At 42.2% G+C, this 18,991-nt stretch overlaps 1 protein-coding gene across 2 annotated transcripts in view; it reads right to left on the bottom strand.

Annotated features, from left to right (window-relative positions):
* The window catches only part of MAN2A1 (mannosidase alpha class 2A member 1), a 197,006-nt gene that overhangs the window by 67,408 nt on the left and 110,607 nt on the right, over nt 1-18,991 (bottom strand). For both annotated transcript variants that reach the window (XM_004009111.6, XM_060416082.1), the window contains 2 exons: nt 16,717-16,831; nt 15,536-15,603 (listed from right to left, as the gene is read on the bottom strand). In XM_004009111.6, coding sequence (XP_004009160.3) covers nt 15,536-15,603; nt 16,717-16,831 — 183 coding nt within the window. The remainder of the gene's footprint in view (nt 1-15,535; nt 15,604-16,716; nt 16,832-18,991) is intronic.

Below are 18,991 nucleotides of genomic sequence, written 5' to 3'. Positions count from 1 at the left end.
CGGGATACAGCAAAGTGGACAGATGGCACTGCTCAAACTGCAAAGACTTCCTGAGAGGCAACATTTTCCAAGAGATCTTTGAAAGGGATAAAGTCAGACAGAGAAAAGTCGAGGCACTCTAACATCTTGGTAATAATCTGATGCCAGCTGGAAGAATCACGGTGGCTTCTATACCTTTCGGGGGAACTCACTAATTATGTCAAACAATTTCATCCCTCTTCAAACCACTAATCTACAGTTTTACAAGATTTTTCAAAGTTCTTTTGGTGGCAAAACTTAAACTGAACTGACATGAAGCTATATATAACTACTTATCCCTTTTAATCTGAATATTCAGAATTTTTAAAGTATTTGATGAGTTTTGCCCCAGACTCTGAAGTATTACATAGTACACCATTTGTGTGTTCCTACCAGGTTCCTACAAGTTTAGAAATTCTGAGTCCACACATAAACATCCAGCCCTGACGGTTTCAGGTAAAGGCTTAAGGACTCGTATTTACAGGCTATACCGTAATGTGAGTTACATACTACTCGTCGATTCTGTCCATATTCTGAGCAAGAAAGAACCAACGAGCAAAAGAGGGGGAAGAGGCACTCACCCCACACAGCGCTACCGAATCTGGCACGCAACGGCCAACCGACTGAGCCACGGAACACGCGTGCTTCGGCCCGGCCGTGAGCAGGCCGCTGAGGAGCAGCGGCTGATGAAGAGCTCTGTGTCCTCCACACGTGGAACCCCCAGGCCCCAACAGGACACACGTCTGCTTCTGTGAGACATCGCTTCCGCTCTTTCTCAATGCGTAACTGTCACATTCAATGACGTTTCGGTTTTGGAATAAACAGAAAACTCCGCTTCTTTAATAGCTGTGATTGATGAGACCTCTCCTTTCTTAATGTTTACTTCTGGCTGTGTCTGGTCTGAGATGCAGCTCCTGGACTCCTAAGCACGTGAGCTCCAGAGCTGAGGTGCAGGGACTCAGCTGCCCCACGAATGTGGGTCTCGGTCCACCACCAGGGGCTGACCCATGTCCCCTGCCTCGGAAGGCAGACTCTTAACCACTGAAACACCAGGAAGTCCCTGATAGGATTTTTCTATCTGACTGCTAAGATAGTCTTGGGGACATATTTTTAAGATGCTTTTATTACTCAGGACTGATGTATTCAGCACAGATCTGTTTCTATAATACACAAAACACAAATCCACTCTGAGCCGAAGGGAGCAGGAAAGGGTAAGCCAATGATCAGAAAATATGGCAGCTGCCCTGTGGCCTAGTTAATAAGCTCAGTGAGCACACACTACCAGTTGGCTACTCTATAGCCATTCTCATTTTCTACTTTGCCAAAAGAAACCCAATTTTACTTCGGATCACAACAATCCTAGCTTAAAAAAAAAATCAAAACATCTGATCTCCCACGCTTGGGGTAGGCCATGTGATATAGTTCTGGCCAACAAAAAATCTAATTGGAATTCAATAAGTAGTGAAAGTGAAAGTCAATCAGTCGTGTCTGACTCTTTGTGATCCCATGGACTGTTTAGTCCATGGAATTCTCCAGGCCAGAATACTGGAGTGGGTAGCCTTTCCCTTCTCCAGGGGATCTTCCCAACCCAGGGATTGGACCTGGGTCTCCTGCATTGCAGGTGGAGTCTTTACCAGCTGAGCCACAAGGGTGGAGCTTCCTGGAAAGTTATTCTGTGTGTGCATGCGTGTGTGTGTGTGTGTGTGTGCTCGTGCGCACGCACGTGCTCAGTGGTTCAGTCACGTTCAACTCTTCGTGACCCCATGGACTGTACCCCACCAGGCTCCTGTCTATGGAATTCTCCAGGCAAGAATACTGGAGCAGGTTGCCATGCCCTCCTCCAGCGGATCTTCCCGACCCAGGGATCAAACCTGTATCTCTTGGTCTTCTGCAGTGACAGGTGGATTCTTTACCACTGTGCCACCTGGGAAGCCCAGAAATTTACTATATCACCAATTTAATAAAGATCAGCAGGCTCAATTGGCATAACTTTCATCCTTTGCTCCTCCCACTTCTGGCTGGAACACAGATGCAATGTCTGGAAAAGCAGCAACAATCTTAAAACCATAAGAACAATAGCTATAGGCTCAGGAAGGCAGAGAGCTGAAAGGTAAAAAAAACGCCTGATTCTTTATTGACCCCATGAGATACATCGCAAGTCCCGGACTGCCCACCTCGAAATTTGCACATAAAATATTTACCTGCCTTCGATTTTTGTTGTAGGCAGTTGAATGCAACCCAAAGTGATTCATTAAACACATAAAAAATAATACTGGGTAACATACGGAAGCCAACTAGTACCAAAAACTTAAAGTAACACTGAATGCAAGAGATAATTCTCCTAAAGTAGAAAATTCCCCATAAAAATTCATCACTATAGACATGCTTCTCCTTAAAGGGTTGTTTTTTAAACAAGTCCTTAACTGCCTGTCAAATACTCCACATAACTCCTTCCTCATAACTGTCACCTCCTCCATTTCAATTTTAGTTTTCAACTCAGCAAACATGTCCTACAAGCCAAGCACTTTTCCTTATTTGACTCAACTAATCACAACTTCTTCCATTCAAACAAGTCATCTTCCTTTCCTCCATGGGACTCGGAAGAGAGATTTCATAAAAACATAAAACGAAAATCTCAGGATTTACCAATCCCATTCTGCTTTTATTAAAAAAAATAAAAGCAAGTTTGGCATCTTTGTAAAACTTCTTTATGAACACAGAAATAAATGTAGAAAAGTGACAGCGTTAGTTGCTTTCATGTCCGACTCTTTGTGGCCCCATGGACTGTAGTCTATGAAATCTTCCAGGCAAGAATCCTGGAGCGGGTTGCCATTCCCTACTCCTGGGTATCTCCCCAGCCCAGGGAGCGAGCCTAGGTCTCCTGTATCCCTGCCATATTCTTCACTGTCTGGGCCATCAGGGAAGTCCCAGCATGGAGCATCTGGCAAAGCCACTGACAGTGCTGATCAACACTGACGTCTTTACCGCTCTCCTCACATCCACACATGACTGCTTCTGCAGGGTGGCCCTCTCCTGGCACACCGTCCGGTCCAAACGCTCCTGGCACACACTACTGAGTGCCTTTCCCGAGACCGTGAGGTGCCACGTTTAGGATGATGAGCCAGGCTCAGCCTCTGCCTTCAGGAGGCTTATAGCAAGTCTCGCCACATCGCACATGTAGCGAGAGAAGCAACGGTGAGTAAGGACATGCTCCTGTGAGAGCGCGCAGAGTGACACCCAGCCCCGACCCAAGGGCATCAGGAAAGGCCCCAGAGGGCGCGGCACCAATGCTGAGTTCTCAAAGACAATCAGGAACGGATCGAGCCGGGGGGTGTGTGTGCATATGCGTGTGTTTGGGGGCAAGGTGGAAAGGGTTTTTGTTTATTTTTTTCCAGGGAGCAAAGACCTGTAAGACAAAACATAGCAAGTCAAAGAAACTGATAGCTTTTGAAAGGTTAGAGCTCATGGTGCAGGCTAGAGCATCCTACGGAAGATGATACAAGAGAAGTCAAAATGCAGACAGAAAAGCCAAGTTAAAGACTCTGGGAATTTTTCTTTAGGGCAATGGGAAAAAGAAGGGTTTGAGCAGGAGAGTTACAACATCATTGCTAACACTTGCTGGGTGCCTACTAAGCACTAGATCCCATATAATTAAGTTCATATACACAATCTTACTTAATTCCTCAAACAAATGTATGCAGCAGGGACACACCCAAGGGAGAAAGAGCTGGCACTGAATAAATACGGACAAAATTGAGATACATTTAATAAACAACACAAGAAGACACCATGTTTGTCTGGATCCAAGTTGAAAGCGAAAGAGAAGAGACAAAAATAATCACAGTAAGCCCATGATTTCTCGTGCAAACAAGCAGACTTTTAAGAGTGAAAGGGGACACTAAATGAAAAACTAGAGCACATGATCACTTCCAAGTTGAGGCCCAGGTTCCTAGCCTGGGGAACTGGATGAGGATGCGAAAATTTTATCACAGAGCTTGGGACCACAAAACAAGTTCAGGCAGAGAGGAATTCCATTTAAACACACTGAGGCAGAGGTGTGAGCGGCCGTCCCAGTGGAGCTGCCCGCAAGGCCTGCGGGCGTGTGGGTCTAGACCTCCAGGGCCTTCTCAGCAGAGCTGTGTATTTTTTTTGAGAGGCAGTGGGGCAGTGACAGTAAGTGACGGCAATGGGGAGGAAATGCCACTCTCACCACAAGCTTCTAACTTTCAAATCTTCCCAAGGCAACACGACCGTTTCTAAGGTCTCTACGTGCTCTGCTTCTCTGCCTCTTTCAGGTGTCACCATAATTCGAAGCTATAGCTCAATACTACCATTAGCAAACTGCCTTCACATTACAAAAATTCTGCCAAAACTAGGTGGGAAATTCTGATTCAGTTTAGTGATCAAATTTACAATAATGATTTGGATTTTCACTATGTCTAATTATTTCCAATGCCTTCTTAATTTTGATGCACTTATCAGTCAGGTGAGTTAAGTTTAGCAGGAACATTTTTAAAATTTCCTTTTGAAAGAAAAGAATATCTGTGGTATGCTTTATAAATGTTTTCATATTTGAAAATGCCTCTTTGTTACTTTCACATATGAAAGATAACTTTGAGTAAAAAATGATTTCAAAACTCCACAGACCTGTTATAGAGCAGAAACCTAAGTCAGTCTAGCTTTTGTGCCATATTACACAGTATCTGTCTTTCTGCCTGGGTACTTTTACAAAATGTCTTTTTCCTTTTACTTGAAATAAGTTACCAAGATGCACTAGGGGTGACTCTCCTTTCATTTACATTACCAAGAACTCAGCCCTTTTCATCTACAAAGCAAGGCCTCCTCAGCTCAGAACACTTTTCGTTGTATCTTTGACTACTGCATCTGCTAACATTTTTCCTACAGAAAACCCACGATTCTTCTGCTGAACTCTTGTCCCTCATCCCTGTCACTGTCCTCCTTCCCCTGCATTCCTGAAGAGCATCTCTTTCTTCATGTCGCTGACACACCCTTTCACCATGTCAGCTTCACTCCTAAATATCACTAATGAAGATTCTGTCCCTCTCATCCTAACAGTCTCCTCATCTCACACCCCCACTCCCCCTTTCTATAGCATCTTGCCATTTTTGTCTTCCACTGTTACTTTTTCCTTAGGGATTATGACTCAAACTGAGAATTACAAAGAGTTCAAATTTTTTTTCCCCTGGTCTCTGTAATAAACTATTTTAAGATAAATTGTTCTTCTCAGTCTTCATGTTACCCCAGTTTTCAGAATTCTGTAGAGCTTTTTCACAAGCTCTCCTGTGATAAGCTCCCATTTACTCCTCCTCATAGAAACAGACATCCACCTAGGTCCTGTGTGTGAGAAAGGCGCCTCGCGGTCTTCACGGCAGTACTGGCTCAAGTTCCTCTCTTGTCCAGAGTTAGTTATTCCACAAATATTTGTTGATCACCTGTTATTTGCCAGGGCATTCAAAAATAAAAGTTCCCTGCACTCATGAAGCTAACATTTTAGCAAGAGAGATGGAAAACCAGAAATAAAGGTAATAATCAGTTTGTTACTAAGGCCTGAAGAACGCAAAGAAGACGCAGTGACAGAGGAAAGGGTGAGTGAGAGAGAAGCTCTCAGGCACAGAGGCGGCCTAACTGACGCTCTGGAAGGCTGCTGCGCAGGGGGCCGCCGTCTGCAGCGACGGGTCTTCTACACCAGCTCCGCTGCTCTGGAAAAGCACAGGGCTTCTTCCTTCAGCACACAACGGCAGGTATTCTCCTGGCCCACGCCACCAACAGCGCTTTCCCCGAGCGGACCCTGTGCTAGATCAACGCTCTATCACCAGTTCCCCTATTTGTTCCTGGCCACTTTATTTCTGGCAGATTCAGTCCCCAAATCGGTTGTAAAGTACAGGCACGGTGAAACCCGCCAATGTGATGAAGGCTGGCAATAGCTCTGTTAACTGAAAGGGTTAAACCTGCCTTGAAAGTAAACACTAAAGTAGAACGTCTTTTTAAAAAAAAAAACCAACTATTTATTTTTAATTGAAGGATAACGGCTTTACAGAAGTTTGTTGTTTTCTGTCAACATGAACCAGCCATAGGCATATCTTTCAGGACATCTTCCATCAGTCATCATTCTGCAGAGCTTCACCATGAAAGACTTCATCATAAACCATGCAAATACGTCTCGTGCCCGAGTCTACTGATGCAAAAGCAAAGCTTCTGCTTTGATTATGGGACCACTAATTGGCATTCTATGTCATATTTTCTGCATAACCATGGAACGTGAAGTCACTCAGTCATGTCCGACTCTTCACGACCCCATGGACTGCAGCCTACCAGGCTCCTTTGTCCATGGGATTTTCCAGGCAAGAGTGCTGGAGTGGATTGCCATTTCCTTCTCCAAGGGATCTTCCCAACCCAGGGATCGAACTCGGGTCTCCCACATCATAGACAGACGCTTTACCGTCTGAGTTTCTAGCCTAGTTTTTCTAAAGAAGACCAGGGATTTAAATACTCAAAACTATTAGGCAATCGGAGCCCAGAGTGCTTCTACATCTCTACAATTTCTTCCCAAATCTTTTGTAGGCATCTTGTCGGTATTTATCGGTGACTTACCGTTACTGAAAATTTCCAAATCACTCAACTTTATGATTAAAAAAACTTTACACTTAATTCATCAGTTTAATAAAAGTCAAATTGTGAGAGAACAGTAACAAGAAAAACTGACTGGGGAGTAAGTAACTGCTTTCAGGTAATCACACGGTTCAGCTGAACTCCTGGCGAGAAAGAAGCCCCAGCCGGGGGCTAGCCAGCGGTCTGCTGGCAGCAAGGGCAGGTGCCGTGGGCACAGAGCACCTGTTGGTCTAGCTGGCCAGTTAAGCGGGATTTGTAAACAGAGACCTGAGGCAAGGAGGATGAAAGGGAAGAACAGCTGCCTCTTGAGCTACAGAAAGCAGCACCCTCTCGTCCGTTTCTCCTGTACCAGAACCTCAAAGCCTTGTGCTCTGTGCTCAGCCACGTCCGACTGTGCGACCCGGTGGACTGTAGCCCGCCAGGCTCCTCTGCCCATGGGATTCTCCAGGCAAGAAAGAACACTGCAGTGGGTTGCCATTCCCTTTTCCCGGGGATCTTCCCAAACCAGGGATCAAACCCGGGTCTTCCACACTGCGGGTGGATTCTTTACCATTTGAGCCACAGGGAAGCCCCTTCAAAGCCTTGTGGGTGGACCTAAAGGAATCAATCTCCACGCCTGCTTTTAGGAGCCTGCACGCCATTTTTATTTCTGTTTATCACTGGCTGGTGAGCAGGTGCGTTTTTCAGTCCAGTGTGACCAGCACTGCAGTCTGCAGTTATCTTAGACTGCCGCAAGGGTGCCCGTCAAGTCAAGGCTTCGGTGCTCCTTTGATTGTCCAACATCTGAGCTTTAATAAAAACCCAGAGTCAATTTCAGGGTTCCTAGTCAGTCACCATATAAAATCGAAGTGTCAATATAAGTCAATGTGAGACTGAAAGAGTATTTTAGGAGTTAATACACATCATTCCTGATATGATAAACTCAATAGAAGTATTAAGAGTAGGGAGAACAATGTGAGAGGTGGAGTCTTTCCTCCTCTTCTCTCCTCGAAGATCTATTTTCCTTAAAAGTCAGGTGAACAGCAGGCCAGTAAATGACTGATTTAGAATGGCAAACTCTAGACAAGGTTATTTTATTTTGCTTATCAGACATGATTGTTCCCAAACCGTTCCGACTACTAGGCAAAGAAGTTTTAACACAAAATGTACCATGTGGAAGGTGGTACATTTCTTCCAATCCCCTAAGAAACTTTGGTTGTTCAAATAATGTACTATATTCCACTCAGTCATCTGGTTAAAACATCCTCTCTAAAATATTCCAGATAACAAACAGGCTGAAAAGTGTTTCTGGATAATCAGAGAACTGGTCAATCTACATCTTAAAAACAGTCAACGTCAACAAAACACAACTCAGATGGAATGCAGATAAAAATACACAAATATCATTCAAAAGTAATTAATACTTAAACAGAATAGTATCTCAGAGGAGAGTCTGGGAACTCCTCCTTCAAGTCCAGCAGTGAACACTAATTTGCAAACAGACTACTGGAGAAGGAAATGGCAACCCACTCCAGTATTCTTGCCTGGAGAACCCCATGGACAGAGGAGCCTTGTGGGCTACAGTCCACGGGGTCGCAGAGAGTCGGACACGACCGAGCGACTTCACTCACTCACTCACAGACTATGCACTCAGCGCCCAGACAGACTCGGACTAGCCCAGCCCATTCGTCTCCAGGACTGCTGGTTAGGGCCCCCTGGGGCTCAGGGGCGAAGCGCCCACCTGCCAATGCAGGAGGCGTGGGTTCGGTCCCTGGGTCAGGAAGATCCCCTTGGGAAGGAAACGGCGACCCACTCCAGTCTTCTTGCTGGGAAATCCCAGAGACACAGGAGCCTGAGGAACCTTCAGCCTGTGGAGTTGCGAATGAGTCGGACACGACCATACAACTGCCATTAACAATTCCTCCATTAAAGACAAGTTATAAACTAGTTTTCTAAGTAAGGGTTCAGGGTCAGAGCCTAGAGAATCGTGTATTCTATTATCACCTTGAATTCCCTTGTGATAATTATAATATGTAGCCATTTCCAAGGGAAAAAAAAGAAACAACAAAAAAAACCCTTCTTGATTGTATCCATTTATTTTTCTGCTAGCTAATGTGAAGACATTTCCACACTAGCTTTCTAGGACATGACAAGACTTGAGCTCGAACCTCATAAACCATGAGCAACAAGCACAACCCTCACACTAATTAACACTGTGAACACTGCTTCATCTCCCCCAAAGAAAAAGCCAACATTCCAAGCAAAACAATTAGGCTCTGAACTTGGTTTCTTCACTTAAAACTTATGTTTAAATAACTGGAAGAGATGTTAGGTACTTCCTTAGATATATTCTGATTTTATGACATAATGACCCATCAGAAAATGCTCCAAAGCCTTGAACCTCATCCCACTAGTGGAAAACTACTATCAGAATAACCGTGTCTGATGACAATATTAAAAATACAATGGCAAAAACCATGATATTATATCATAACATTATAAATCAATTTTCCCCCAATTAAAAAATACAAAATGCAGAATTAGGCAAATAGTCTATGTCAACAACAATAGCAAAACTCTTATGACAAAGTCAACTCATTCAGGTATATGGGTGTATCTTTTGAATCCATTCATTCTTTAGAGACCCCAAGAATGCAATCCCAACAAAGTCAACTCTGAAGAACGCAGTGGTGCTGAGATGCGATGCCAAATTTGTCAAGTCTCACGGTATTATACTCTGAAATCTCAAATGAACAGCTGTCTAAATGCTGAACAAACTTAAAGTATATTGAATTACTGCTTATTTTTATTTATATTAGTATTTAGTGGTTTGGGAGTCTTCTGCCACTCAGCCTCCAAATGTCAGATGAAAGATTCTATTGAGGAGAATATATACCAGGATACCACATCTTCATATAGAATGTGAACCGTATTCTATGCATCTGTGGTATCTGAAGTTTAATCTTCTCTTCAAGCAATAACACAATGTGTTGTAACACATCTTTCTTAGATTCTCACCATGCTATCACACCACAGGCACAGCGGTGGACATAAAGAAACCCTCCAGGAGTTTACAGTCTTGTGGGACACACTTCAGTTACACCGGCAGAAAAAAAGCCAGCATCAACCCCAGTCACACGACTGAGCTGCGCCAGACCCATGACGGGATGAGGCCCCAGGCGTCTTGGGAGGAGGGGCCATTTGTCTGGTTTTGCCCTTGGGAAACACGTGAGCTCTGAGGCCAGTGTGAGCTGTGGGAGGTCCTCTCCCAAGCCGCTGCCATTCTTTCCTCTGTGTCCCTACAGGTGCCTCCCATCAGGCAGTGGAGAGTAACCACCACCCCCTCTCACACCCCAGGTGGCCTCCCTGACTTCTTGACTTTCGAGTCTAGGTCTGAAGCCTTGCCATTTCTATCCAAGTAACTTTTTCAGAGTGGCTTTGGGTAGACTCGTCAGAGAGCTGAATTATAGTTAATAATTTAGGTACAGAGAAAGGCCTAGGGACAGTAAGCTATTACTGTAGTTCACGTAAAACATAAAGGATTGGTCAAAACCAAAAGCAATAGAAAGAGAAGAGGATGGATGTCAGAGATGAGTAAAGCTAAAATCCAAATGACTCTCTGATTGATGACAATTAAGGATTAAGAAAAAATAAAAGTCAATGTGGGTTCTGGCGCTTCAGAACCTAGACAGCTGCAAAGAAAATGATGCTGTCAATCAAGGTCCTCCAACAAATGAATGGTCACACTTCAAGTGAGAGGGGTATTGAGTGCCTGTTCTGGAATTCTGTCCTTTTTAATCTGGCTGATATTCTGAAGTAACCTAAGCCTAGAAAACACTGACTTCCTTTTTGTCTCCACATGGTTAATGCTATCTTTTCTACTTAATTCATTTTTTTTTTTTTCTGGCCAAAAATGATGTTCAGTTTAGTTCAGTCACTCATTTGTGTCCGACTCTTTGTGACCCCATGAATCACAGCACACCAGGCCTCCCTGTCCATCACCAACTCCCGGAGTTCACTCAGACTCACGTCCATCAAGTCGGTGATGCCATCCAGCCATCTCATCCTCTGTCGTCCCCTTCTCCTCCTGCCCCCAATCCCTCCCAGCATCAGTCTTTTCCAATGAGTCAACTCTTCGAATGAGGTGCCCAAAGTACTGGAGTTTAGGACTCCTAACTAATACTTTTCTAATAATTAGAAGCATTTAAAGGTAAATTTGTAATAGTGATTTCAAACTAAAAACTTATCTACTTGAAAAAGTTAAACTTTCAGATTCACAGACGCCAGCTCGTATAATTTTGACTACACTTGTGTTCAGTCGCTCAGTCTTGTCTGACTCTTGGTGAACCCAGGAACTGTTCATGGATCTCCCAGGCAAGAATACTGTAACGGGTGGCCACTTCCTCCTTCAGGGGGATCTCCCTGACCCAGGGGATCAAATCTGCGTCTACCCGTAGATTCTTTACCACTGAGCCACCAGGGAAGCCCTTTTATCACATACTTGGTGGCATTTCAAAGTATCCACCATTCAAAAAAAGTTACTTTACACCCTGCCAGGCCACATGACTTGCAGACCTGTGCTGTGTTCACCCTGTCCTGCCTGAGCAGACGGAATACTGAGAGGAGACTGAAATCTCCTTGTGTGTCTCAGACTTTCAGCTTGCAGCCGCAGTCCCTAATCTTGTTAAGTCTTTGTACTAAATGTTCTCACAATTGGCTTCCTTAGGCAGCTGTGAACATAAAGAGAAACAGCAACATCTCTGTGTACTTAAGAATTAAGGCTAGACCATTTATGACTTGTTCAGGGTACCCTAACTTTTAATTTGCAATTTCATATGCTTTCAGTACAAAGGCTAAGAATATATTTACTATACAGCTTACATAACCTTGTGAACTAAATTAGGCACACGGGCAAGTGCTATGTCACTTTCAGCAAATCATGGACTACTTTACATACTCACAAATGAAATCATGTCAGGTTATAGCTATAACTAATGCTGCCAAAAGCATGATCGAATTCATTTTACATGTATTATTTAAACTGCATGGGTTTAGACCAATGTTTCTGAATCTTTTGTCAGAACTGCCGACTTAAAGCCTGAGCAGCACAGACGCGAGCTCTGACTCCCAGCACCTGCAAAACAGAACCAGAAGCTCTCCCGCTTTCAAGGGCACCAACAGTTCTCAGTCTTGACAGACTTTACCGAAAGAGCAGCAGCTCATGTAATTTGTGGCTAACAAGTAAAAAGTGGATTTAAAACCAAAATGTAAGTGGTTTTATTCATGAGGTTCTAGAGTTCAAAAAGTACAGTAAAGATAAAAAAAAGAATCTGACAATCCTAAGCAATTTCCAACACACTTAACTATGGAAACAGTAGCACTAACATTTGGTACAAAAGAACTCTAAAGATATAATATTAAAATGAAGAACACTATTTAAACAGAAACTATTTAAAATGAAATATCAAGAAGTGCCTGTTTTCCTAATAGACTCAAAAAGTCTATGCTTATTTTTAATTAAAAGTGTTCATTATTAAAGCTCAAAAATATATTTATCCTCAATTAATAGACTTCTGTCTCCTTTCTCCCTCTAGCATCAGGACAGCTTGAGTCTCACGCACAGCTGGCCAAGGCAAGGGCTGCACAGAGAAGAGACACCACAGAGCGCGGCTGTCCCCCTGGTCCCGGCACAGCCCACCCGCCCTGACAGGTGCCCAGGGAGACGAGGGGCGGGGGTGGAGCCCGGCTTCCTAAGAGCACACAGGTCATTCTCAGAGTCAGCAAAAAAGGAGATCTGCCACCATCAGAATAGGAAAGGATAAAAAAGGTAATAGATAAGAGGATTACGCCTAAAGCCAAATAGATTTACTGACACCACAGTTTATTAGGGACACAACATATTAAGAAGTGCCATACAATCCCCAATTCATCAAAACATTACTTAAGACAAAGCAAATGTTTTATAACTGATTCTTCTTTCAGTATCATCATCCTTTCATCCTAACTCTGGCTTGGCTATATGAAAGCTTTCAAGACTTTAGCAAGACTAAACTTAAGACTTAAATTTTCTTTTCAGATCAATCTCTTCTTTTTCTGTCAGCCAAAAGAGATGCTCAGTTTCTTTAGTGTCACTTTAGTGGTGCCCAGCGTTACGGAGATATGCTCTTGCTCGAAGGTGTGGCCTGGGCCTCCTGCGAGTCCCTTCGCAGGGAAGAGGTGCGGTCATCGAAGGCTGCAGCCTGTGTGTGACCAAGCCCAGCTCGCCTAGCAACTGCGGAACTTCTGCAGTCACTCTGATCCCATTTATTTAAAAAAACCCTTAATAAAGTGTACCTAGTGAAAATAATGCATTACACTTCACAATTAGTCTTTTATTCTAAAATTTATGAAGTGATATTCAGTTTCTCAATTTAGACAGTAAAAACTTATATTACCAAACTGTAAGGTGGCAAGAATACACAGAAGAACTGTACAAAGAGATCTTCATGACCCAGATAATCATGATGGTGTGATCACTCACCTAGAGCCAGACATCCTGGAATGTGAAGTCAAGTGGGCCTTAGGAAGCATCGCTACCAACAAAGCTAGTGGAGGTGATGGAATTCCAATTGAGCTGTTTCAGATCCTAAAAGATGATGCTGTGAAAGTGCTACACTCAATATGCCAGCAAATTTGGAAAACTCAGCAGTGGCCAGAGGACTGGAAAAGGTCAGTTTTCATTCCAATCCCAAAGAAAGGCAATGCAAAAGAATGCTCAAACTACCCCATAATTGCACTCATCTCACGCTAGTAAAGTAATGCTCAAAATTCTCCAAGCCAGGCTTCAGCAATACATGAACTGTGAACTTTCAGATGCTCAAGCAGGTTTTAGAAAAGGCAGAGGAACCAGAGACCACATTGCCAACATCCACTGGATCACGGAAAAAGCAAGAGAATTCCAGAAAAACAAGTATTTCTGCTTTATTGACTATGCCAAAGCCTTTGACTGTGTGGATCACAATAAACTGTATAAAATTCTGAAAGAGATGGGAATACCAGACCACCTGACCTGCCTCTTGAGAAACCTGGATGCAGGTCAGGAAGCAACAGTTAGAACTGGACATGGAACAGATCAGTTCCAAATAGGAAAAGGAGTACGTCAAGGCTGTATATTGTCACCCTCCTTATTAACGTATATGCAGAGTACATCATGAGAAATGCTGGGCTGGATGAAGCACAAGCTGGAATCGAGATTGCCGGGAGAAATATCAATAACCTCAGATATGCAGATGACACCACCGTTATGGCAGAAAGTGAAGAGGAGCTAAACAACCTCTTGATGAAAGTGAGAGAGGAGAGTGAGAAACTTGGCTTAAAGCTCAACATTCAGAAAACGAAGATCATGGCATCCGGTCCCATCACTTCATGGCAAATAGATGGGGAAACAGTGTCAGACTTTACTCTTTGGGGCTCCAAAATCACTGCAGATGGTGACTGCAGCCACGAAATTAAAAGACGCTTACTCCTTGGAAGGAAAGTTATGACCAACCTAGATAGCACTTTAAAAAGCAGAGACATTACTTTGCCAACAAAGGTCTGTCTAGTCAAGGCTATGGTTTTTCCAGTGGTCATGTATGGATGTGAGAGTTGGACCATAAAGAAAGCTGAACACTGAAAAACTGATGCTTCTGAACTGTGGTGTTGGAAAAGACTCTTGAGAGTCCCTTGGACTGCAAGGAGATCCAACCAGCCCATCCTAAAGGAAATCAGTCCTGAATCTTCACTGGAAGGACTGATGTTGAAGCTGAAATTCCAATACTTTGGCCACCTGATGTGAAGAGCTGACTCATGTGAAAAGACCCTGATGCTGGGAAAGATTGAAGCCAGGAGCAGATGGTTGGATGGCATCACTGACTCAATGGACATGAGTTTGGATAAACTCCGGGAGTTGGTGATGGACAGGGAGGTCTAGCATGCTGCAGCTCAAGAGGTTACAGAGAGTCGGACACAACTGAGCGACTGAACTGAACCGATATTGTGTATCTGGGTACTGACTGATTGATACTTGGGATCACTTAAAAATAGATAACTTGGTTAAATAATTCTCAATAAAAACATAAAATGTTTTTTGTAAATCTAGATTAAATGTCCCATTTTTAGGTTGACTGAGCACCTTTCCCATTTAAAGATAAATCTACAGTGTGAAAATAAGGCAGTTTTACAAGCACAATGAGAGTTATCTAGTAAACAATTTACAGTAGGAACACTTATCTTCTAATAGTAATTACGTGTCTTCTTCCATTTTAAAATACATGATCAGAGATTAATGAAAATAAGGTAAGTAAACAGAAAGTTAATTAAGAAAGAGTATACTCTAAAAACTAATCAACATTATTTAAATGTAAGGTAATTTTTATAATAAACTACATATTCACCACCCCACGTTAAGTCTCTGCTAAGAACTATCCTCACACAGTTATGTGGCTGTCCGTGTCCCAGCCAGCGCTGCGTTAGCTGCTAGCACTCAGCATGACCCCGCCGAGGCTTCCGCGGTGGTTCCAGGGCAAAGGTTCACCTACCAACGCAGGAGACTCAGGCTCCAGCCCGGGTGGGGAGGACCCCTGGAGCAGGGCATGGCAACCCACTCCGGGACTCTTTCCTGGGGAATCTCACAGACAGAGGAGCCCGGCAGGCTGCAGTTTATGGGGTCGCAAAGGTTGGTCATGACTGAAGCAACTTAGCACGCACACACACGCATGACACAGCCATGGGAGAAGAAGCCACTCTTCCAAACAGGTGTTTTAAATTAATAAGCTGATTAAATGAAATACTGTCTTAAGATATACGCTGGATCCAGAGCAAAACCATGAAAATCCAAAAAGTCAAGTCACAGAAGTGGTCAAAGTTAATGAGAAATGATGCTATTTACCTTGGCTCTGCACTCAGACTTATTACATGTTTTTGTGGCAGAGAACTTTGTGTTCTTTGTTTCAAATCCTAGAAAAATGAACAGAAGTTTTTATTTTACTTTTAAAACAAGTTTCAAAATTAGCCGTGTAATAATACCTTGAGGAAAACATGAAAAGGGCACAGTAGGAAAGAAAAAACCACCCTCCTCCCAGCTACATAAAGTCCACCCGAGTTCAAAGTAAACAGACCTTGTGTCTATGAATATGTATCGTGCACTGAGATTTTAAGCACAGCATATGCTACAGGGACGAGAGTCCATAACGGGTAGTTCTAATTAGTAACCGAATGAATCGAATTTCTAGAGACGATTCTGCAGAAAGTTCCACTATGTTTCTTTTGTGTCACATGCTTCCTATCTTTAGAAACATAAGCTTGATAAATAAAAACAATTTTTAAATGTCTGAGTTACTAAGTAGAAGTGTAAAGAGGACTGCAATGAAACCAATTTTGAACCGTTCGTCCTTGCTGTAGGCACCAAGCTCTTCCTCTCAGGGCACGGTCTGTCCCACTAACTCATCCGAGCCCAGCGAGCTAAGGCAGACATCGCTCAGCTCCACAGAGGAAGGAGGGCCCACAGATGCAGAGGAGCTCCCTCCGCCCTGCAAGGAGCAGAGGTGAGACCAACAGCTAATCTCCCGGCTCCTCAGCCACTGCTCTGCTCTCCTGTGGCAACACTGCCCAGAGCACTGCCTGGACTCATCCTAAAACCGGAAGCAAATTTAGGATCATTCAAGAGGAAGTGCAGCAAGAACAGGTTCAGGACTTACGGCAGTTCACGCATCGCGGAGCTGTTCATTAAGGCTAAGGAAAATAACTAGTATAAAGTCTAGTTACCTTACAATATCATCTCAAGTGTTCTAGAAGTCTGAATGTTTTGCACACCTTGAAATAAGTTCATTATTTTATTCTTCATGCTTAGATTTCATGGGAAAATACACATCAAAAATCAAATAGAGACACACTTATAGGAAAGAAGAAGCACAAGTAGTTTATATAAAGTGATACAAATTATTTCAAATAATTTACAAAGAAATAATTAAACTTCAATGTCTCTTTTTATTAAGCTTCTCACTCCCTTTCCCAATCCAGGAAGAAAAGAATCACTCATTTTTATTATGAAAATAGAAGATATTAACTAACCATTTCTAGGAAGGTATCCGAAGAGTAAGAGTCGTATAAGTGTTTGTCCTTCAAAATAAGCAGCAGTGCAGAATGTCCAATTACCTTCTTTAAATTCATCAGTGAATGAAAGAGTCTGTGAACCAAAAATTTTACTCATCTGAGAAGTGATTCAAACATCAGTATACAATATTTTCATAGCGATCAGACTTGTTGCCAAGGGAGAGAGGAGGGGTGGATTGGGAGTCTGGCATTAGTAGACGCAAACTATTACGCATAGAATAGATAAACAACAAGGTCCTACTGTATAGCACAGGGAAATATATATACTATCCTGTGATATGCCATAATGGAAAGGAAAATTTAAAAATACGTATATAACTGAATCACTGCTATGCAGCAGAAATTAACACACTGTACATCAACTAATCTGTATACAATATTTTCAGTTGTTTTATTTATGGCCAAACCACCATCATCTTCATCCTAAATTCAAACTAAAGCCTATCATAAACCTATGATGAATCTCTACCCTGAATGAAGTACTTAGGGAAAAAAGTTAACCAGAAGGTACCACTGGTAAGGATTCATTTAAATAGCAAACTTTCTGGACACAGTTGGAACACATAAACTTATCCACACTACTTATGTTCTCCATGAATATCATACTAAATAATAACAATAGCCAGCACGATGACCCCAATAGCTCTAAAGCATTCTACCAACAGCAACGAGTTGACGTTTCACTTTAGAAAAACCTTTAACAAGCACTGAAATAACAGCAAAAGAAGACATGAGATTAACTCTCATTCACAAGAAGATTCAATCAGTACACACACTTCTAAGAGTTCAAATTCCTAAAGAATTCGAATAGATATTTTGTTGAATTTAGTTTCATGTTCTTGTTCAAAAGAATTAGAAAAAAGTTTCAGATCCAGATAACAAAATTGTCTTTGTCCTTGTTCTATTTCTTTGTCACTGAAATTCTTAACTGTATTCAAACTGTGCGTTTCTGTCTGAGGAACAAAAGAGATGCTTATGAATCGACTGATTCAAGTTCAAATCTAAAATATAATCTTGGAACATTACCAGCTATTGGTGAAGCACTATACACAGGAAAAAAGACTTGACTTTTTCCCCCCCCCCCCCAAAGTCCCATCTTATTTCTTTAAAGATTTAGAGAGCAGGTGTCCCTAAGTAAACTCATAATGGAGAAATTGGTAGAGAAACTTTTATAGTCATTCTTTCAATCAACCCTCAGATGCTTATAGAGGGATTATATTATTTTCCCCAACACAGAAAGCAATTTTGGATCTATGTGTTAAAATATTTTTGTTGATATTCAACAACAAAATAATTGTACAAGAATTAGATAACTTCAAAGATGCAATCGATCATAATCAGTAAGTTATTAATTAAGTACATTTACATAGTAAATCTGTAACCAAAGTATTAAAATCTGATGGACTGGAGTTCAATCATCCAGCTAAATTTCTCATTTCTATTCAAATATTTTACTAAATAATAGTAAGTGTTTTCATAAGACTAAGACCATATATATGAAAGAACACAATTCAGTTATGAAAACAACTCCTTCAATCTAAGTTTATTTTTATTATCTACATGGCTATCTTTATGAGGTTATCTGAACCTGCAGAATAAAAGCCATGTTCCGCACCTGCTGAAATCTTACTATTAGTGTTTTAAAGAGTCCTAATTAAACTGAATAAGTGCCATGAATCAATGTCTGTGTCCTGAAGGCACATACGTGGTCTTCTTCTGAGATGAGCACTAAAGACAGTGCATTTCCCAAATACTTTCTCAAGATGCATAAAGCTATTTTGCTAAAAACAAAATAAAGCTAAACCCAGTAAATAAGTTTGGGGAAAACTGGGACAAACAAAATTTAATACATTTCAACACTTCATCAATGTGGGATTAAAATCTCCTCTAGTTTCCTACTCTGCCCATATCATACTACGGAACAAGTTTAGCAACATCGCTGAGGGGTCAGTTTTTAGTTTGTTACCACTGCTGCTGTTTCAAGAGATGTCATCATGATCGCCATTCAATAGTTTAGACTACACGTTAGGAGCCTCATCCTCACCCTCTGTTCATTCTTTTCTCCTACCTACCTTTATTACAATTTAGCCATTGGCAGAATTCTTAATCTCTCTGTAACTGACCTCATTACCATCCCTTCTTCACACAGTCCCAGGGATTCACTTTTACGCTAAACATCCAGCAAAACACTGCCTAGTCTAATTCATTTTTGATGCCATGATTCTTATGCCAT

This window comes from Ovis aries, chromosome 5 (genome assembly GCF_016772045.2).
Source record: "Ovis aries strain OAR_USU_Benz2616 breed Rambouillet chromosome 5, ARS-UI_Ramb_v3.0, whole genome shotgun sequence".
NCBI classification, from domain to species: Eukaryota; Metazoa; Chordata; class Mammalia; order Artiodactyla; family Bovidae; genus Ovis; species Ovis aries.
The sequence above is the reverse complement of the archived record's forward strand: the minus strand, read 5'-3'. Positions and strand labels throughout refer to the sequence as shown.